Source organism: Culex quinquefasciatus, chromosome 1 (assembly GCF_015732765.1).
Source record: "Culex quinquefasciatus strain JHB chromosome 1, VPISU_Cqui_1.0_pri_paternal, whole genome shotgun sequence".
Classification (NCBI taxonomy): Eukaryota; Metazoa; Arthropoda; class Insecta; order Diptera; family Culicidae; genus Culex; species Culex quinquefasciatus.
Genome location: NC_051861.1, coordinates 127,481,604 through 127,503,387, shown reverse-complemented (window position 1 = coordinate 127,503,387; position 21,784 = coordinate 127,481,604). Strand labels below are relative to the sequence as shown.

Below are 21,784 nucleotides of genomic sequence, written 5' to 3'. Positions count from 1 at the left end.
TGCTAAATCATTGTGATGTTTTAAGCTACAAATAAACATTAGAATGATTGATTTCACTTGCATTACGTGCATATTTAGCTTGGCCATGATTTATATCATTCTTTACGAGTTTTAAACATAATAAAACAATTGTTGCATAGCCAAACAACGAGCTCGTAATATGCAAGAAAGACTGTAAAATTCGAGAAGCGCACACACACTGGCACAGTTTGTAGTATTGTGAAATGTATCGAAAATATATACATTTCTCTCCGATATGGACGAAGCAACTTAAATCAGTTATTTTATTGATTTGGTGGCAGTTTAGTGATTGTTTTTGCAATGGGATTGTGCAACCCACCAATTGCTGGTGGTTGGAGATTCGCGGGACGGCTCTCATTCATGTGCTGAGCGATGAAAACCGTGACGCTGAGTGTCAACAAGCGGTAAGCAAAAGTGGTGAATATTTTGGACCTAATGGGCACCTAGTGATTTGCCAAGAAAAATGTGAAGAGTGATATATTTTTTGCTTTATTTCTATTTTAGGAGGAAAAAGTGAATGATCCTTGCCCACCAAAATGAAGATAATGACTGCATGTATCATTCTCAAGTAGCAGATCTCTGCCAGATTTGGTGAAATGCTCAATTTCGTTGAATTAAGTTTGGTAGACACAAAATACGTACTAGGCCCAAAATAGGGACAAATACCCTACGAACAAAAATTTGCTATCGAGTTACAATCGTATTAATAGTGTCTTTAATCTAATCTAATCTAATCTAATCTAACCCTAGCGCAGCCAGTCTTTCGAGGGCATCCTGGAAAATGCCTTAGGTTGATTGACGCCTAGCATCTTCTTGTCATTATCAACATTTGCAGTGCGCCATTGCATTAACATGCATTGAAACATCACAAACGTCGAAGCGGCCAGGCCAACTGCGAAAAGTTAACCGCAAAGATGATTCGTTGAATTGGATTGATTATGAGCACGAATGTTCACACAACAATACATTTCTGAATCTACAGGGGAGGAAGAAACGTGGGGATCCCCCGCTCACGTTCCTGTTTTTTTAGAACAATGAATCGTTGGGAGCACCATGCTAAGAAGTGTGCTCCGGGACCCTCGAGGATGGGACATTGTATTTCCACAAATGCCCTGGACACTATTTGCCATGGTTATAGCGCCAAAACTCGCTCTCTGTTGATGAGATAATGTTAAAATAATTATTATGAAAATACAAATTTTTGATTCACACAAAACATTAAAATTTCAATCAGATTCAGCTGATAAATGAAAAAATGATTTCAAGTATAACAACAAATAGCGCAAAACGCACACAGAAATATGATTGTAAAATAAAAAGAGTGGACTGACCTTGATTAATGAACAGAACGCCAACACGCTCTGAAAACTGGAAAAATCTTACCTCCAATAACAGCTTCTTTAGTCCCTACCGTTCTGATTTATGTCTTCTCTCGCTCACCACCTTTGGCTCGGCAAGCCAGTCAGAGAACGCTTTTTCACCAATCGCCAGGTAATGCACCAGCCGCATCCGGATTGGAAAGCTCCTGTAAACACAAGCTCTACTCTACCGCTTACGCACAGCCTGAGCCGAGCAAACGCTGCAACTCAGCATAGTAAATTCAGGTTGCCTCCAACGTCCCCTTCCGTTGCCGTTAGAGTTTCCTTCTGCATACCAGCCTGAATATTCCAATCCACTAACACTAACGCAATCCAATTTTGCGCACACCTTTAACTGCTAACAATTTGTTGCTCATTTCGTTTCGTTTTTCGTGAATCTTCCCCGATACTTATCAGCGCTGTCAACAGACTTTCACCAATACAAAGGCACTTATTTTTCCAGGCTTGGAGTATCTGTTGTCTCACTCTTTCCCCCGCGGTTTCGGTACTGATTTCTTTTGCGATTCTACTAAACACTTTTGGCCACACAACTACAACAAGCAGCAGTATCACACACACTACAGCATGACCGTCGAAAACATTCCGGAGCGCCATCATGGCGGCCTCAAGCGAGTGCTCCAAACTGATTGAAAACTCACTAAAAATCACTACTTATGGCAAAACTTCGTAAAACTCCATGTTTTCTGAGATCCCTCAACACACTCGCGACGTTTCCGACATTTTCCCCAACGCAGTCTAGCATTTTCATGCAGAAAACTTCAAAAACAAAAGCACGATGAAAAAGACAATCGTGAAAAGGAATCGTGACGTCAGGAATCCAATCGTATTAATAGTGTCTTTATGGAAAAAAATAGAAAATTTCACTTATTTTTTTCGGGATCAGTTTTTAATGTAAAATTAAACTTTGCAATCTAAAGGTAGTTTACAGAAATATTGATAAAATAAGACGTGTTTGAGATACAGTCAAGCATCGATTTTCCGAAGTTTCGATTATCCGAAGGTTTGTATGGGACTTCGGATAATCGAATCACGAAAAAAATGTATATTTTTTCGTATTTTTTTAACATCAAGTTTTGAGTTCTACGAACCCATTTTAGTCAAATTTGAATGGTTGCCTATTAAATAATAAATGCATTTTTTTTCAATATTCCATCACCGTTGGCCGCCATCTTGACAATCAAAAATAAGACAACAACAAAAACAAAATTTGTGATTCGATTATCCGAAATGAAATTTTTCCAAGGCTTCCGGATAATCGAGTCTGGACTGTATAGCCACTGAAAGTTTGATTTTACAAACAAAGAATCAGATTTATAATTTTGTTTAAATAGTGTTCATGAGTGTCCATTTCTGAATGTTTTTTTTTTCGAAAAGTTCACAAATTTTCCTATAAATTTGTCAAATAACCAGCAACAAATTTATAAGTATTTTTTTATATTTTAAACTAAACAATTGTTGTTTAGAAAAAAAAAATATCTTTAATTTCAATTAATATAGTATTTTATATTATATCATATTCTTTATTATCTCAAAAATTTAATATTAGGTGTGTTTCAAATGTTAGTATAAAAAAGTCAGAAAATTTCACAAACGTTTCATAATTTAACATTAGGAGTTGTGCCATTAGCTGCTGAGATATTATCAGTCGAAAATGGGGGCTATTTAGGTGAGACTCAGAATAGTTTCATTTTTCAGCAATTTTCCTTTCTTTTTTTTTTATCCGCTGAATCTCAGCAACCAAAGGTCCAATCTTCAATGCATCTTAGACATAAATGACAATATTTTTAGAAACTGAAACTCATTGAAATTATTTTAAAAAATCAAAAAATGAAATGTCTTCGTTAAAAACAATTGAGTAAATTTCTATTTTTTCCAAAAAAACAAGTTTTTTAATTATTCAAAATTTGACGGCAAAATGTTGGCCCGTACTTCTGTATACAGAAGTACATATATGGTTCAAAAAGCAGGTTTTGTCTCCAAAAACAACCAGAAAATAAAAAAAAATATAAAATACGGATTTTGAAAGTTTATTTTACTGTAAAAAATTGGCATTTTTTCCGTTTACTTTTTTTTTCTTAAAATTCCTCATCTCATTCCAGTCAAAATTGTCAAAATTGTCAAAATTGTCAAAATTGTCAAAATTGTCAAAATTGTCAAAATTGTCAAATTTGTCAAAATTGTCAAAATTGTCAAAATTGTCAAAATTGTCAAAATTGTCAAAATTGTCAAAATTGTCAAAATTGTCAAAATTGTCAAAATTGTCAAAATTGTCAAAATTGTCAAAATTGTCAAAATTGTCAAAATTGTCAAAATTGTCAAAAAAATGTCACTATTGTCAAAATTGTCAAAATTGTCAAAATTGTCAAAATTGTCAAAATTGTCAAAATTGTCAAAATTGTCAAAATTGTCAAAATTGTCAAAATTGTCAAAATTGTCAAAATTGTCAAAATTGTCAAAATTGTCAAAATTGTCAAAATTGTCAAAATTGTCAAAATTGTCAAAATTGTCATAATTGTCAAAATTGTCAAAATTGTCAAAATTGTCAAAATTGTCAAAATTGTCAAAATTGTCAAAATTGTCAAAATTGTCAAAATTGTCAAAATTGTCAAAATTGTCAAAATTGTCAAAATTGTCAAAATTGTCAAAATTGTCAAAAAAATGTCACTATTGTCAAAATTGTCAAAATTGTCAAAAAAATGTCACTATTGTCAAAATTGTCAAAATTGTCAAAATTGTCAAAATTGTCAAAATTGTCAAAATTGTCAAAATTGTCAAAATTGTCAAAATTGTCAAAATTGTCAAAATTGTCGAAATTGTCACAATTGTCAAAATTGTCAAAATTGTCAAAATTGTCAAAATTGTCAAAATTGTCAAAATTGTCAAAATTGTCAAAATTGTCAAAATTGTCAAAATTGTCAAAATTGTCAAAATTGTCAAAATTGTCAAAATTGTCAAAATTGTCAAAATTGTCAAAATTGTCAAAATTGTCAAAATTGTCAAAATTGTCAAAATTGTCAAAATTGTCAAAATTGTCAAAATTGTCAAAATTGTCAAAATTGTCAAAATTGTCAAAATTGTCAAAATTGTCAAAATTGTCAAAATTGTCAAAATTGTCAAAATTGTCAAAATTGTCAAAATTGTCAAAATTGTCAAAATTGTCAAAATTGTCAAAATTGTCAAAATTGTCAAAATTGTCAAAATTGTCAAAATTGTCAAAATTGTCAAAATTGTCAAAATTGTCAAAATTGTCAAAATTGTCAAAATTGTCAAAATTGTCAAAATTGTCAAAATTGTCAAAATTGTCAAAATTGTCAAAATTGTCAAAATTGTCAAAATTGTCAAAATTGTCAAAATTGTCAAAATTGTCAAAATTGTCAAAAAAATGTCACTATTGTTAAAATTGTCAAAATTGTCAAAATTGTCAAAATTGTCAAAATTGTCAAAATTGTCAAAATTGTCAAAATTGTCAAAATTGTCAAAATTGTCAAAATTGTCAAAATTGTCAAAATTGTCAAAATTGTCAAAATTGTCAAAATTGTCAAAATTGTCAAAATTGTCAAAATTGTCAAAATTGTCAAAATTGTCAAAATTGTCAAAATTGTCAAAATTGTCAAAATTGTCAAAATTGTCAAAATTGTCAAAATTGTCAAAATTGTCAAAATTGTCAAAATTGTCAAAATTGTCAAAATTGTCAAAATTGTCAAAATTGTCAAAATTGTCAAAATTGTCAAAAAAATGTCACTATTGTCAAAATTGTCAAAATTGTCAAAATTGTCAAAAAAATGTCACTATTGTCAAAATTGTCAAAATTGTCAAAATTGTCAAAATTGTCAAAATTGTCAAAATTGTCAAAATTGTCAAAATTGTCAAAATTGTCAAAATTGTCAAAATTGTCAAAATTGTCAAAATTGTCGAAATTGTCACAATTGTCAAAATTGTCAAAATTGTCAAAATTGTCAAAATTGTCAAAATTGTCAAAATTGTCAAAATTGTCAAAATTGTTAAAATTGTCAAAATTGTCAAAATTGTCAAAATTGTCAAAATTGTCAAAATTGTCAAAATTGTCAAAATTGTCAAAATTGTCAAAATTGTCAAAATTGTCTTAAGTGTCAAAAGTGTCAAAATTGTCAAAATTGTCAAAATTGTCCAAATTGTCCAAATTGACAAAATTTTCAAAATTGTCAAAATTGAACAATGTCTCTTCCACGAAACCAAGAACTGCATTTGACTACCAGTAACTGAATAGTCACGTGTTCGCCAGTGAGGGTCACTGATTTAGAATCTAAATTGCACCATCCACTTGACAATAATTCACTGAAGATGTCTCTTCCTGAAACTAAAGGGTCATTTTCTACTGATCACTGGAAAAATGGTCAGAAAACAATCAAAACAAACTCTTATCACAAAATGCAAATCTTCCACCCAACCCAGATCAGCATTTTCCCACAGAAATAGAAAAATTTAAATTTTGATTTGCAAAAAAGGTGAGCTCGTGTGTCCACTTGAGTATGCAGTGCAGTGTTCCCAGCGCGGACCAATTTTCTAATTTTAGCTCACTCGAAACCATGGCGAGCTCTCCTCGGCGTCGCTGCACTCAATCAATCAACGACGACGCTGATGATGATGCTGTTGACAAGCCGATGCATTATGTGCATAGCACTTTTGTTTATTTATTCTATTTTGCAGTGGAGGGATGACAGCAGTGCAGTGCAGTGTGGCGGATTGATTGAGTCTGGCGATGATGGGTTTTATTTGTTTTGTTTTGTGATCGAAGAGCTTAATTGGATTTTACTGAATTGAATTGCTTTTGAATTGATGTTTCAAAGATTTTTTCAAGAATTTTAATTTTTTTTAATTTTAAATGCGACTTGATTTTTTTTTATCTTTTCGTTCTCATTTTATTTCTATCAATCTTCAAAGACTCTCAATCAATCCACTATCGTTCGATAGTCCTTGACAAACATAGAGCAAGAAATAAAACAACCTCCAAAAAAGAAAACCGCTCAAGCAAACTACACTCAGCCAGCAGCCAAAAATAGTTTTCATTCAATAAAATCCATCAACTGGCAGCAGGCAGCCAGCAGCACTTTTAGCCCCAGCAAGCCATGCCAAACTGTCGACGACGACGATGTATTATGGCTTCCATAAGGTCATCTCTCTTGACAGCCCCAACCCCCAACTTCTCGTCATGGCCACCTTGGATCAGGATGATTCGTTCGTCGCCAACCAACAAAACGAATCTGCTGGGGGAAAACAGGGGGAAGGGAAGTGGGAGAAAAAAGGACGATTGAATGAATGAAGCAACACACCCACGCAGAAACAGGCAGCGGGTTTTTCCTTGATTTGAGTTTTTTTCTTCTGTATTTGTTGTTGTTGTGGGGGAGGGAGGTGTTGTGCTATTTCTGGTAAAGTGGGGGTTGATTTACTGATGTTGTAATTTCGTGTTTTTCGAGTGTAATTTTTGGAAATAAATTGAGTGTGTTTTTTTTTCAGAAGAAAACCAATTTTTTTTCATCTAAATAAAGATGTAATTTATAACAATAATCGGAATTCAAATTTAACACTACAAAGTTGAATGGAAGAGGAAATGCTGGTACTGCGCAATCGCGATTGCTCAATTTCGAAAGGACCTCCGACTGATTGAGAGGGAGAGAAAGCTTTGGCAAAATTTGCTTCTCGCATAGGATTCAAACTGGAGAAAGAGCGCGAGAATAATAATCTGAGAGAAAGCACAAGGTTATTACGGGTTGATTATTGCAAATAACTTACATGCGAGCATAGAAGTATACAACAATGCTTTCTAAAATTTTGTATTTGATTTTCATCCATTGCTGAGCTAGATTTATGTACCAATAGGGTGTAATATCAAAATCGATTTTCCAGCACAGCAATTTTTCAGTTGCTTTTGGGGTCCTAAACAACTCCCCAAAGTTTGGGAACGATTGGTTTAGTCCTCGCTTTGCGCAAAGCGATTCAATTTTCCATATAAATTTGTATGGGAAAACCAATTTTTTTGAGTTTTGATATTTATAAAATCCACGTTTCACGCTGTACTTAAACCGGATTCATATTCGGATGCTCTGGAAGGTGCTCTACAACTTTCCCGAAGAGAGTATGGTGCTAACTTGCTCCTATAAAAAGATACAGCGTGTTCAAAACTCGTCTAAAACGTGTTTTTTGCTCGAAAATCACGTTTTAGACGAGTTTTGAGGACGCTGTATCTTCTTTCAGGGACAAGCTAGCACCATACTCTCTTCGGGAAAGTTGTAGAGCACCTTCCAGAGCATCCGAATATGAATCCGGTTTAAGTACAGCGTGAAACGTGGATTTTATAAATATCAAAACTCAAAAAAATTGGTTTTCCCATACAAATTTATATGGAAAATTGAATCGCTTTGCGCAAAGCGAGGACTAAACCAATCGTTCCCAAACTTTGGGGAGTTGTTTAGGACCCCAAAAGCAACTGAAAAATGGTTGTGCTCGCTAAATTTGGACAACTTTATTTTTTTCCATACAACCATATTACACCCTAATGTACCAATCATTAAATTAAACTGCTAAAGATCATTCTGAAAAATGATTAATTTTTTCAGTCTTGTAATTCTGGTACGATGATATTATTATTTTGGGAATACTTTCCCAATTAAAAAAAATAAATAGTTTTAAATTGGTTTTTGAATGATCTTTATCACTAGTCGATAATTACATAAACCTGGCAACCCTGCTGTGACAGATCACTACTTATCTATTTCTACTTTTCAAGGCATCTGGCATCCCTTATTTGAAAAATTGGTACCAAATTAAACTACTAAAGTTTTATTTAAAAAAAAATCTTTCAACACAATCAAATTAATTTTGCGACAATGATTTCATAAATCTGGTAACCTTGCAATTAAAATCATTACAGAATTAAATTTGAATTTACATTCGAAATAGTCGATGACATTGGCATTAATCGTACGAAAAATCATGCAAACATCAAAAAATTATAGTGTTTTGGAATCGGGATGATGTCAGTTATCCATTAAAATTATTATTTTATGAAATTTTTCACAAAAATACGTATTTTTCCTATATTTCTAAAATGCATTTTTTTTCTCTAAAGAAACCAAAAATATATTGTTATTGCAATATGGGTATCAAATGATCAGGTTTTTTTTCATACATTTTGGATGTAATAACAACATTTTTAGAAAATACTTCAAATTTTCACAAAACTACGTATTTTCGATAAAAAAAATACTCAAAATTTCCGTTTCTATAATGTGGGTATTAAACGATCGGGATTTTTTCATACATTTCAAATGTAATAACAATATTTTTTGAAAAATACTAAAAATTTTCACAAAACTACGTATTATTGTAAAACTTTTCAAAATTTCAGTTTTTACAATATGGGTATCAAATAATAGGGATTTTTTCATACAATTCGAATGTAATAACAACATTTTTAAAAATACTCCAAATTTTCACAAAACTACGTATTTTCGAAAAAACTCAAAATTTCCGTTTTTACAATGTGGGTATTAAACGATAGGGATTTTTCATACATTTCGAATGTAATAACAATATTTTTTGAAAATACTAAAAAAATTCACAAAACTACGTATTTTTGTAAAAAATTTCAAAATTTCAGTTTCATTTCAGATTTTTTAACAAAGGTTGAACCTTTTTGGTTGTATTTCGTGTGCCAAATAGTATGTAAAAATTAAAAAAAATTAAAAGGAGTTTTTTTTTCTATCAAACAAGTAGAAATTGTTTGCGGATTTTAAAATTACTTCTTTGCCGCTCAAAATTTATTGCAAGAAAAAAAAATATTTTGATATGTTTTTAAGCTATAAAATGTTATCTTTTCAGAAATTTCAAGAAAAGCTAATAAATATTTGCTTAAATAACTTTTTTTGCAAAAAATGTGAGTTTTCGAAACAAATTATCTTAAAAAAGGTTTAAAAATAGATTTTATAATTTCATGTAAAATCCAACAAGGGCACTATTTAAATGTGTTATTTTTAAAAAAGTTTCCTAATAAATTGAAAACTGTGCTCTTTATCAAAATTTTACTACACTACTTTATGATTGCAAATTTGATTTAAAAATCTCGCCAAAATGTATGGTGTACTTTTTATTTTTTTAAATAACAATTTTTCAAAATATCATAATTTGGTTTAAGATTTTTTTGACCTTTCTGGAATTTTTGATGTGTTGACATTTCATGTCCCATCACGCATGAAAAATTAAAATCAGTTAAAATTGTGTGTTTTTTTTTTTGATATCAATTTCTAGTGTAAGTCTAAAAATCAACAAAAAAAATCATTGTATTTTTTTTTCTCATCCATACCTACAATTTTGTCGAAGACCCCAAATTGGCCTCAAAAAGAATCTCTTCAAGATACAGATTTTTAAACTTTCGCATTCCATTTTTGTTTTGACAGCTGTCAATTTGGTATGGACATGATACGGACAAACTGATAATGCAGAATGGCGTTTTTTGGGCATTTGAAAGGCATAAATTAAGCATAATTTTAAATTGATAATCACAAAATAAATTTTAAATTGTATTACACACTGCTTTTTAGGCAAAATAAAGTTTTTGCAGCATTTCGCTTTGAAAATTATTATAATTCGTTGAATTTTCTAATATACAGTGGACTCTCTGGCTGTCGATCTTCTCGATATCAATATTGCTCCAGCTGTCAATAAATTTTTCAGTCCCTTCAAATAGATTGCTTTGATTTTTCGTTCTATAATTTGATAACTCCCGCTCTCGACGGTTCCACAATTTTCACTAAAAACCTCATTAAAACCCATTTTAAGGGATTTGCTCTGACAAAAGAAGGGGGGGACTCGATTTTTTTTGGTTACGGTATTTGTGAATGACCTCCCGGACAAATCCCTCCCCCTGGTACCGCCAGTGACCTCAACCCATAAATCAAGAAAAACATAAGTTTCCTTAATGTTTTCAAAGAAATTCTGAGGGTTCTTTATGAATCAGTTAAAAAAAACTGAAGAAAATATTTTTGAAAGCATTCCTCATGGAAATGTTTCATAAAAAGCATAACAAAACCCTGAAGATTCAAGAAAAAACCCAAAATCTTTTGAGAAAACAACGACCGTTATTTTCAACTGTCACTTTCACCATACCAGGCATGCCAGATTTTGAAGTTTTTCGGGCACATCACAAAAACGCAAATGAGTTTAACTTGATGGCAAAATAATATTTTACAAATCTGTTTTTGGCAAAAGAAGCAAAACATTGTTATCTTTTTCGTGAGTAATTCATTTAATCAAAAATCATCGAATAACATGGCAAAGCAATACGTTTGAGCATTGAGCCTGTGCTCTAAAATCTTCAAATGTGGCATCCCTGCACCATACCATTCAAAATAGAGACAAAAACAACAACAACTTTGTTTCATCCTCTCCCACAAAATCCATCTCTTTCTCATTTTCTGGATGCCGTTCAACCATTTCCACCATGAAGCTTTCACTCTCCCACCACCCAAAAGTCCTTAATTCGAGAGAGCGGAAAAGTGAGCGCCTCTTTTCCGCCCAACTCTTCCGAAATCCACCCCGCGAGAGAGGGAGTAATTTTCCATTCAGAAAGCACCTCCTGCTGATGCCTCGATTTGCACGCTTTGCCCCAATTAACGACGTTTCGGCCCACTCGAGTCGCTTCCTCAGGGTGCTTAATCGTAAAATTACAAATTAAGTTCAAACTCACCAACTCCGGCGACCAGCAGCAGGGTCGACAGTGTTGCCATCGTGTTGGCAATGCGTCCCGTGACATTTCGCAGAATCGCTCCAGTGTTGCCATCACTTCGTCTGCTTCTGCTTCTTGCGAGGATCCAAACGCTTTGGATGCTCATCATTATCGCGTCGCTTCAGGGTTGAGATTTCTTTTTTTGGTTTGAGAGTGTTTCGATGATCGGCTTGAAAAAAGTAATCTTTCTTTCAAGGACTGATTTTTGGCTGGCAACACTGAACTGGTAATCCTTAGTTCTTTATTTTTCGCACAAAATTTTAAGGTTTTTTTTCACTCACAGAAAAATTCACATTTGAAACACCCACTTTGAAGCTCACTTTTGCGTTGGTGAGTCCACTTAGACGTCGACGTCGTCAAAATCGGTGACCAGTTCCGGAAGGAATCTTCTCTTATATCCTTGCTTCATAGTTTCTGCCGTTTTGCGTCAGAGGCTATCTGCATGAAAGTAACAACAATTTCATTTTAGAACGAAAGAATCAAAAACCGAAATTTTTCCAACACCCGACATCGCGAAAAATTGAACCCAATTTCGATGAATGAAAAGCACAGCTGCTGATGCTGATGCTGCCAGTTGGTCCAGCACCGTCTCTCGCAGGAGAGCTTTTCAAATTGTGTGAGAGTGAGCTTTTCTCTTTAAAGATTGAGAGAGAAAGAGAGCGATTCAAATTGGCTTTTGGCGAAACATGGGCGGTTTGCAAAACTATTGTTTTTATTTATTTTTAATCATTTTTAAACTGTTCCAAAATTAAAATATTTTAAATTTATTTAAAAGATATAAGTGAATAATTAAATAAATATAACTCTAGTAGGTGAATAACAGATCATCTTTAACATCAAGTTGAGTAACCTAGTTCTATAAAGAATCAGAAAATTGATGCGAGAATCATAAAGTTTTCCATTATTTGCCAATTCCTTGGAAAACTAAGTAGAAGCTTCCCTCTCGAAAGATTGCATAAAGATTTCCTTGGAAAATTATCCCACAGTTTTCCATTAGGTCATGTTGAGGGCTCTGTGGGAAACGAAGCCACAGCAAATTTATTTCCGCAGTATGAACGTGCACACTCAGTAGAAGTTTTGCTTCTCAGGAAACATAACAATAAAGTGCACACGTTTTCCCTGGAATGAATACTAGTTTGTAGTTTTTTTTTCTGAATTTACAAATTGGACGGCACAATTGATAGTACATCCTGGAAATTGCCTAGCTCTGATTGTGTGGTCGTGTTGTTTCCGAGCTATCAATATTCAAATTCTTTGGAAGTCAAACAGTTCAGCATGAACGTAATTTATGCGTTGGTAATATGTGAGCAACCAGAAAATCAAATTGGTTCCCGCTGAAATATGGTTTATATTTTCAGGTATATTTGTTTGAATTAATGATTAATATTGGTGGTATTTTTGAGAAATAAAACTTGTAATTGAGGAAATTGATTCTTATGAATAATATTTTGCTCGATAACAGAATTAATTTCAAAGTCAGTAGATATCAATCAAATTAGATTTTTAATTTTATCTTTAAAAATATCAGAATTGAACACCTTAAAAAAATCTGCGAAAACTTGTAATTGCATACAAAAATATAAATTTAACTTTTGTACACTTGCGTTAACAGTTATTTCAAAATGTACCGTAAACCGGGGTGACTTTGATAGGATTTCAATTTATTTTTGGAATATTTCCCAACTGGAAAGGTTTTTCTCAAGATTATTATTTTTAAAACATGTAATGGGGTAGGCCACACAAAGTCCATGCACTATTTTTGAAAAAAAGTTTTTTCAATAGTGTTTAAAAAAATAGTTACGTTAGAAATTCTTAGTTTAAATTCCGGGGTAAACTATGACTATCAACATAGTTTTTCATGTTAAAATCACATTTAAGATGTTCAAACTTAATTTGTACGTTACCGAGCATGGGTAAATAACAAGGGAAATGCGTAACAATACCTTTCTCTGGTATCAATACCCAATTTTGGTATTCCTGGACCCTTTAAAATTTGTCTTAAGGATTATGCAAGAGCAAAATGTGCTATCATACCAATTTAAGGTATTGTTTTGATATTGCAAAATTGCAGAATTTGTCAATGGTCGAACACCACATTTTGGTATTCTTTTGGTATTACAGTGTTTTATCAAATTCCTCTGAAACTATGGGAAAATTTTGACCAATTTTGACAAAATAATTAATTTTGCGCTAAAATGATGTCTCAAAGCGAATGCTTTCATTGAAAACCGGAAATTTCAACCTTGATTTTAAAACATTTTTGATATACCCTTCAAAGAAATGACTTGAAATTGTGGAAAATTTTCTAAATCAGGATGGCGCATTTTGGTATTATTTTGGTATTGAAAGGTTTTTTTCAAATTCCTCTGAAACTATGGGAAATTTTTTATAAATTTTGACGAGATAATTAATTTTGCGCTAAAATGACTTGAATTCCAAAAATGTTAAAGCTGATTTTCAATTTTTTTTATATACCCACTAAGATTTTATTTAAAACGTTGAAATTTCTCTAAGTCGGGATAACCAAATACTTAATCGACAGATTATTGAATTTTGGTGAATTCAATCCACATATTTTTCAATCTTGTTATTTTTCAGAATCTTCAAGAACTTCAAGCACAGGCCGTTCATCAATGACAAATGCATTCGATGTGGTGAAGAATATCACTAACAACAACATGTAATCATCAGGTGAGAAGATTTGGCTGTTGCATATGGATCATTTCCGTTTTTTCACTGACTGCAACTGTTGCACTAAAAATGGTATGAAAATACCAAATTTTGGTATTACTTATGCAAATACCAGCGACCGTAATGTGCCCTTGGTTGCTCAGTAATAGATGGTAAAATACCATGAAATCATACCAAAATCATGTATGTGGAAGACCACAGGAATACCAAAATCTGATTTTCCAAGGGCGCGGGAATACCTAAAAATAAAACCATGGTAATACCAAGTTGTGGTATTCAAGCAATGTTCAAAAATCCAGAAGACCTCAACTTGGTATTGAAATGGTTTTATTTTGAGGTATTATTTAACCTTTGGAATAACATGGTTTGGTATTGTTGTGCCCTTCCACATACAAGACTTTGGTATGATTTCATGGTATTTTACCATCTATTACTGGGCAACCAAGGGCACATTTTGGTCCCTGTTATTTGCCCAAGTAATACCAAAATTTGGTATTCCCGTGTTATTTACCCCTGCTCGGGTTAAATGTACCATCACTAAAGTAGCTGTAAAGTTTTTAAGAAAAAAAAAATAATGTTTATATTTAATTAACTAAGTGTATAAGCTTTTTAGCAAAATACATATAAATTTTAGGTAAAATTGTTAAAAATTTTGCGGAATTTTGCCTGCAATTTGTTAAAACTAGTTTTGTTTATAAAATTATCGATTTATATTGCATTTTATACTGAATTCGAAGCACAAATCACAAGTTTTCACATTTTATATGAAATTTGTTCTACTGAAATTGCAAATAAATTTGGATATTGTTTTGGATTGTGTTTCAAAAACACATATTATTTATTATTTACAAATTTATTTAACCTTCTCCTAGTGGAAAATTGTCCAAAGAATCCGAAAATGCATTCCGTTTTCCGATTCAAAATCAAGTTCATTGAGGAAATTATGACACTTTGAAAAGTTTAAAATAATGACTTTCATCAACATTTTCTTAACTATAGTTAATTTTTATGAAAAGTTCTTCTTGAGGTACTTTGAACACTTCTCTACCACGGTCAGTATGATTCTAAACCATTCCGTACGTATTTTAGTTGTACTCTTCATTTTGCGGAAAAATCGCAAACCTATCAAAGTCACCCCGTTTTACGGTAATCAAAGAATGATTCTTACAAATAATGGCGAAACTAAAAAGATTTAAATAATTAAACTCAAACTGCGTCCAACATGAAATTTATCACGTAAAAATAAATATTTCAAAATAGCTTGAAAATTTATCTGATTGGTTCTTTGTTCACAAAATCTGCTGAATAATAGTTAAATTCGTAAAATTTGCTACTTTACCATTAATTAATTAAAAAGTTGCAAGAAAATGTAATATTGTTTGTTTTTTGATTGAAATAAAACGAAGTTTATTTGCCCAAAAATAGCATGAAAAAGTAGTGACGAGTTATTTTAGGTATTCAAAATCCTATTCTTCAATCAAATTTATGCTTAAAAACGTATCTTATCCACCATCATCTGAGGCACCGACATTTTTGATTCAGTAGTTTAGGTAATTTTCCAAACAACTATCATTTGATGACCATATCAACAAACGCAACTATTTCTACTGTTAATTTCTAAGGTAACTTTTTGTCAAATTGTGCTTGAATCAGATGGAAAAACTGATTTTGTGTTTAAAAAAAAAGATTTATTTTGACAGGCTTTTAAAGTGCAAAAAATAAAAATTAGCAATTTGAATTGTTCACGTCATTTAAATTCTTTTTTTTCTTGAAATTTTAGCAAGTTAAACTCATAGTAAATTACATAAGGCCTATGCATATATTTTTCAAAGTGTTTGTACCTTGCCTCTGGTCGAGGCCGAGAGGAGGGGAAAAATAAGAAAATATTCAAATTGAAACTGAACAGTCAAGAACTTCCACATGGCAACGAAAACATTGTGGGAAAATGCATAATACACCCGTACAGTTGATTTGCAATCATTAGTTTAAAAAAAAAAACAGATTTTCCATAAGACATTATTTTTATTGCAATTCCGAAAATCGAAAGCCCTTTGTGAAATAAAATGCGGTTCATTTTCCGATTCAATTTAATTTTAACTCATCACATTAAAATGCCATTTTGTTTAAGAATTAATTTCTTTTGAAACTGATAGAAGTTGAGAGCGGCAAAAAATATAAAATTTGGAAATATGCAATATAAAAGCCATGAACCGTTGTTCAATTAAAAATAAAAACAAGATTTAAATATTCGTGTTTATTTTACATTAAAAGGTGTATGTTTATATCTTTTCTGCATAATATCACAAAAATCCAGTTAAATTGAGGTAAAATTACATCAAAATGAGAGTGTTGAACGTTCCATATGCAAAAAAGGGAGTTTTAACGAAGGCTTTCATGGTATAGAACCAGGCTGCATCATTAATTAATTTTATCCTTGATAGCCACACACAAAACTGGTATAACAAATTTAGTCAATTTTACTAAAATGTGCAGTATTAAATTTTTGACCGTGTGAAAATTTGCTGAAACTTGACAAATTTTGACAACTCCAACTGGATTTTAACTGAAATTCAGCGAAAAACTTTTTTTTTGTAGTACAGTTTTCAGTAACTATTTTCTGAAAAACAACATCAAAATTTGGTGTTACAATTGTTGAAAAAACGTTACTTAATCCACCTAAAGGTGGTTGGTGCCTTGCTCACGTTAGTCACTTTAATATAGTTTCTTTTTTCCAGAATAATCTTGTTCGATTTACAAATGCATCTAAATTTAATTTCATTTACTTATAACTTTTGATAGGGTTGTCAGATCTTCAATCTTTTGGGCTCGATGGAAAGTTGTTTCAAAAACCTTTCTAAAAATGTATAGCATTTTCTTACAAAAACCACCCTTTTTACAATCTTCCGGTTTTTAGTCACACAGAAATATGCTCAGAAAATGATTCTGAGTCGATATGTATAAATGAAGTTGGGTCTACCATGATCAAATCACGAATTTCAATTTTCGAGTGATTTGACCTTTTGTGTCTATTTTGGATAGCATTACCCTCTAAATGTGAGGAATGCACCAACCACCTAAGAGTGGTTTCAGTTAGTTTTTTTTTTATATTTTAAAGCCTTTTTGTATTGACAATTGCCAAAACTGTATGGAGCCTTGCATGGGCGGAACCATAATATAAAATGACTTCTTTGGTCATAGAAAAATGCAAATAACTATCATTGTTCGATGTCTCAGGGGATTTCTCAAATGAGAGATTTATGCGAACAGGTGCGACATTGACATTGAATTAACGCCTAAACTCTCAAGCTCGAGAAAATGGGGGAATTTGTATGGAAATTCCCCCTATTTCTCGAGCTTGTGAGTTTAAGTGTTAAATATTGCAAACTTTCATAATTTTATTATTTGCCACGGTCTTCAAAATAAAAATTCAAGGGATTTTTTTTTTTGTGAAAAAAAAAATATGATCTTTAAGTGACTATTATTCCAAAACAGTGCATTTATAAAAAAAATATTGGAGTGCTTTTCGATTGTAAATTTAACCCTCTACTGTCCAATTTTTTTTCGAGCATTCTTATTTTTCCCGTGTTTCGGAGGTCATTTTGAGCAACTTTTGTTTTACGGAAAACTTTACTTTTCTTGTTTTATGTTTTTCTTGTTTTATTTTTTGTATTTTAATTTGCATTTATCTTGTTTAGTTTATATTTGTTTATGGTAGTTTTTGGCCTATTCTACCACCTCCTAGCATTACGTTTCGTCTTTCTAATTTTTTCATGTTTTTAAAGTCACTTTTTCAATTTTTTGCGTGTTTTTTTACAAATTTTGCTCTAGAATGGCACCACTATCATTTAAATTGTAAAAAAATGCGTAAAAGCATAGTCTGGGACACTACTGGGAATCCAACTTTCAGAGCAAAAAATAAATAAAATATTGATATGGGTAATTTTTTAAATGTAACTTTTTTCTAAATAGTCCTAATTTTAATCTTCAACTTTTCCGAGGACACCAAATCAATCAGAAATTCTCATCTTTAGATAAATACAGATTTTTATATATTTACGTACGTGAAATCGTGAGAAAACTGAGACAGAAAATTTTCATAAACAAATCTAAAATTTTTATTTTTTGCAAGAAACAATCGTTGACGATTCAAACAGAATCAACTCTTTGCTCTATAGATTTGAAGATTGAGTAATACTATTTGAATTAAACATGTATAACTCAATGATCATTTCTACCTGAGAAAAAAAAAATCAGGATCTTTATGCGGAACAAATCTCATAACATTTCATTAGATTAAAGGAGACATTTACAAAACTTACAAAAAAATATAAGCAATTGTTCTGCATCCTTAGAATCAAAATCTAATTCAAATTTACAATTGGCAGTCCATCAATTTTCTCCTAGAGGAACAGCATCTAACTCCATCGTGCCTTTAATGTTGGCATATCAGCACTTTGACGTTCAATTACAGCTCATAAAAAGCGTTTGCAACTTAAATTGAGTGATAAATAGTTAAATAAGAAGTGAGCAAACAAGTTTCTATCAAAAGTTTGGCAAATTAATGAAAATCAGCTAATTGGATGGAGTTGGGAGCGGGTGCTGCCAAACATATGAGAATTTCCCCTAAATAAGTTTTTATCGCTTTAAAATTATTTTGAAAAATAAAAAGCTTTGGAAATTGCAAAAATGATTGCCTTGTTTCTATCCAAAATTGACCAAATTGTGCAAGTGACCTCCTCCAGCATCCCACAACGAACTGGCAAACCTACACACACACAACCTCGCACAAACACACACACACCAAAGCTGGCCAAGATGGCCGTCGGTCCCAGTGTGCCATGCCGTGCTTTAGCAGTACGAAATTTTCCTCAATGAAACTCCTCGCCGAGGATTCGAAAGTCTCTCTCAAGCTCAACAAAAAAAAGCTCATCGAAGAGAGCGAAAGCTCTCTCTTTCTCTCTCTCATTTTCTCTTTGTGCGGTTAAGGGAAAAGCAACAACAACAACAACGATTTAATGGGTGTGTTTTTCGCGATGAAAAGTGAGAAACGAAAAAAAATCGCCAGGGTCGGAAAATTTCCAAATTTCCGCTTCCACCGCAAAGCGGTGGGAAAATCCGGAATTTGGACGGGTTTTCCAGCCTTTTTCACGCACGTTGTGTCAGCTTCAGCAGTTTTTTCGTTCCGATTAGATTCGCCAAGGCGCGGCGGGGACCGTTTTTACACGTGGGCGTGATGACGACGTGGGACCAGGCCGTCGTCTTCGGCGGTTGGCCAGACTTTCAGCCATTTTTGCGGTCCATCCGGCACCGGACCGGAAGCGGATCGTGGTCCGCGGTCATCCCCGGGACCAGTTTTTTTTGTTTAGCTCCTTCAAATTTTCCCAAATTTTCTTTCTTTTGCTCCAGTAATCCTTAAAGGGGGGCGAAGATCCCCGCCCGGGTTCCAACTCCGGTGGCCAGGAACCACTTCCGGGTGCAGCACACCACACTTCACTTCACTTCAAACGCCGCAATCGGAACGCAGTTTTTTCCGGAAAATTTTCACACCCAAAAAAGAAAGATGGTGGCACTTTTGCTCGGGATGATTTTTTGTCCTGCTCCTGCTCCCCTCAAAGTGTGTGGGGGTTGAAAGTGCTGCGTTTCATACGGAGGAACACACACACACGCGCGCACGCGAACACACACACAGCTGTAGCGCGGCCTGCTGTGGTGGTGATAAGTCGTCGGGGTCGGTTTTTGGCTTCTGGTTCCATACGTGGCTGTCTCAAAACTGAACGAGCCGCCGCCAGCTCAGTAGGCTGGATGCTGTGATGATTGGGATGCTGGAGATGAGCGAGAGAGAGAGCTTTTGCGGTGGTCTGCTCAGAGATGACACTGCTGATATCAATGAATGAAAGTGGGACGAGCTTTGCGAGTTGAATGGAGGGTTTTTGGAGAGATTTTTTCGAGGGGGGAACTTACAGCATTGTCATGTTGTGAAATTTGGAAAATTGTGGAGAGTTGGGATAAGAAAGGTTTATGATTTGGTAGTTGAAAATTGTTGAAAAAAAAAATAACAAAATTTCAGAGCAAACCCAATATAATTTGGGAAAAAAGTCCAAAACTGCCCTTAAATTACAATAAATTGAACAAGTTTTTTCGATGAAAATTTAAGTTTTCACCAATAGTTTTATGCCTCTGTTAGTGGGTAAAAAAAATATTGACTTGTATCTCACAGTAAAACGAATGCTCGAAAACATGAAAATAAATCTTGTAAATAAACAAGTTATATTGGGGCAATCCTCTATCATTTTGCAAATCGATTTTTCATTATATTTCTTTTTTTTGTATGAAACTAAGTCGATTGATTTCTTATTTCTATATATGCCATTTTGCATAATTTGTTTCTTCTCACAAGTTATCAAACCAATTTGGGGGCTGTCCATGAGAAGAGGTATGAAAACACACCAAAAAAACACCCAAAAATACTTTTGGACTCGACCTTCACCTATTTTTCGTTCATTTTTCGATAGTAATATCGAAAGAAATTTCAAGATTGGTGCCAATTGGACCCTTCCTCTATTTTTGGCATGGGGTGCTTGATTTTGCAAAATAAAAAAAAATCAGTAAAATCGCTGTTTCTCGGCAATGGTGCATTTTACATTGAGGTTTTCATTAATTTTTATGTAAAATTGTCCGGGGAACACGATGGTGAAAAAATAAAAATTTAACAAAAATAGGAAATGGGTCAAAACCACACTTAAAAACTTAAATTTTAGTTTAAGGGTAAACCGAGGGTTAAACTTTATTTTTATTGAATTCTCTGGGAATTTCCTATAAAATTCTTTTTTTTAAATTTTTTTTGCTATAATAGTTGCAAAGTTATGAGTAAAAGAAAAAATATATTTAAGAATATCGTCAAAAAAGAGGGCGGTGCCAAAACTAGACGGATGAAGAAAAAAGTGTCCACGTGGTTTATAGATGGTCCCTTAACTATCGATAGATGAATCCTCCAAGTTTGGTCCAGATCGGCGAAGGTCGAGTCCAAAAGTGTAGTGTTTTTAGAAAGGTATCGAAAAAGCTAAAAAAAAACATTTTTTAACGTGAAACTCAATTCTAAAACTAAAATTACTTTTGTAATTACTGCTAAGGTGCGCCATTTTTAGGTTCACTGAAAAAAATGATGGTAATATTCATCGAGAAATGGGATTTTGTGTCAAAAAATGTGTAATATTACATCAGAAAATTATGAATTTTCAGCAGTTTATTGGACACCATTGGTCACATTTTCAGTGTTAAAAAGTGAATCTTGTGTGAAATATTTTGATAAAAAATTAATCATAGATTTTCAAAATCACAACTTACATTTCACTAGGGTGAAATAATATGATTTAAGCCTTTTTGAAATAAAGTTGTGTTGGTTGTGATTTTTCAAATCTGAAAATGTTTTTATCAAAGAGTTGAGAAAATGTCACACTAGTTACAAAGTTCAAAGAATTGAGAAAATCACAAAACCAACAACTTTACCGATGCCACCAAATTGATCAGAAAAGTTCTTCTCAAGATACCCCCCAAATTAAAATTGAGATTTAAAATTAAAATCCGGATTTATTTTGCGAAATTCTAGAGAACTTGTTAATATTATTTAAGATTACGAACAAAAACTGTATCATCTGGATGGAAAATTTTCAGTTTTTTTTATTAAAAATCTTTTTTTTATCAGAACATTTTTCGTTAGCATTTTGCAAAATAAATAATAATAACGTAATATTTCTTAGGGACCATCTATAAACAACGTGGACCCCCTGGAAGGGGGGGGGGGGCGATTGTTCACGCTCCATGCAACAAAACATATATTTGTATGGAAATTGGGGGGGTGGGGATTGAGATTTCCAAAAATGTGTCCAGATGGTCCCTTAATGATTATTTTCAAACATAGTTGCAAATTATTGTT

At 32.8% G+C, this 21,784-nt stretch overlaps 1 protein-coding gene across 1 annotated transcript in view; it reads right to left on the bottom strand.

The window, feature by feature from the left end:
* Window positions 1–19,639, bottom strand: part of LOC6047969 (low-density lipoprotein receptor-related protein 4) — a 136,406-nt gene extending 116,767 nt beyond the window's left edge. The window contains exons 1-2 of the mRNA XM_038266557.1: window positions 19,005–19,639; window positions 11,122–11,598 (exon numbers count right to left, since the gene is read on the bottom strand). Of these exons, the coding sequence (XP_038122485.1) occupies window positions 11,122–11,269 (148 nt within the window). The 5' untranslated portion in view covers window positions 11,270–11,598; window positions 19,005–19,639. The remainder of the gene's footprint in view (window positions 1–11,121; window positions 11,599–19,004) is intronic.
* Between the last annotated feature and the right edge of the window lie 2,145 nt (window positions 19,640–21,784).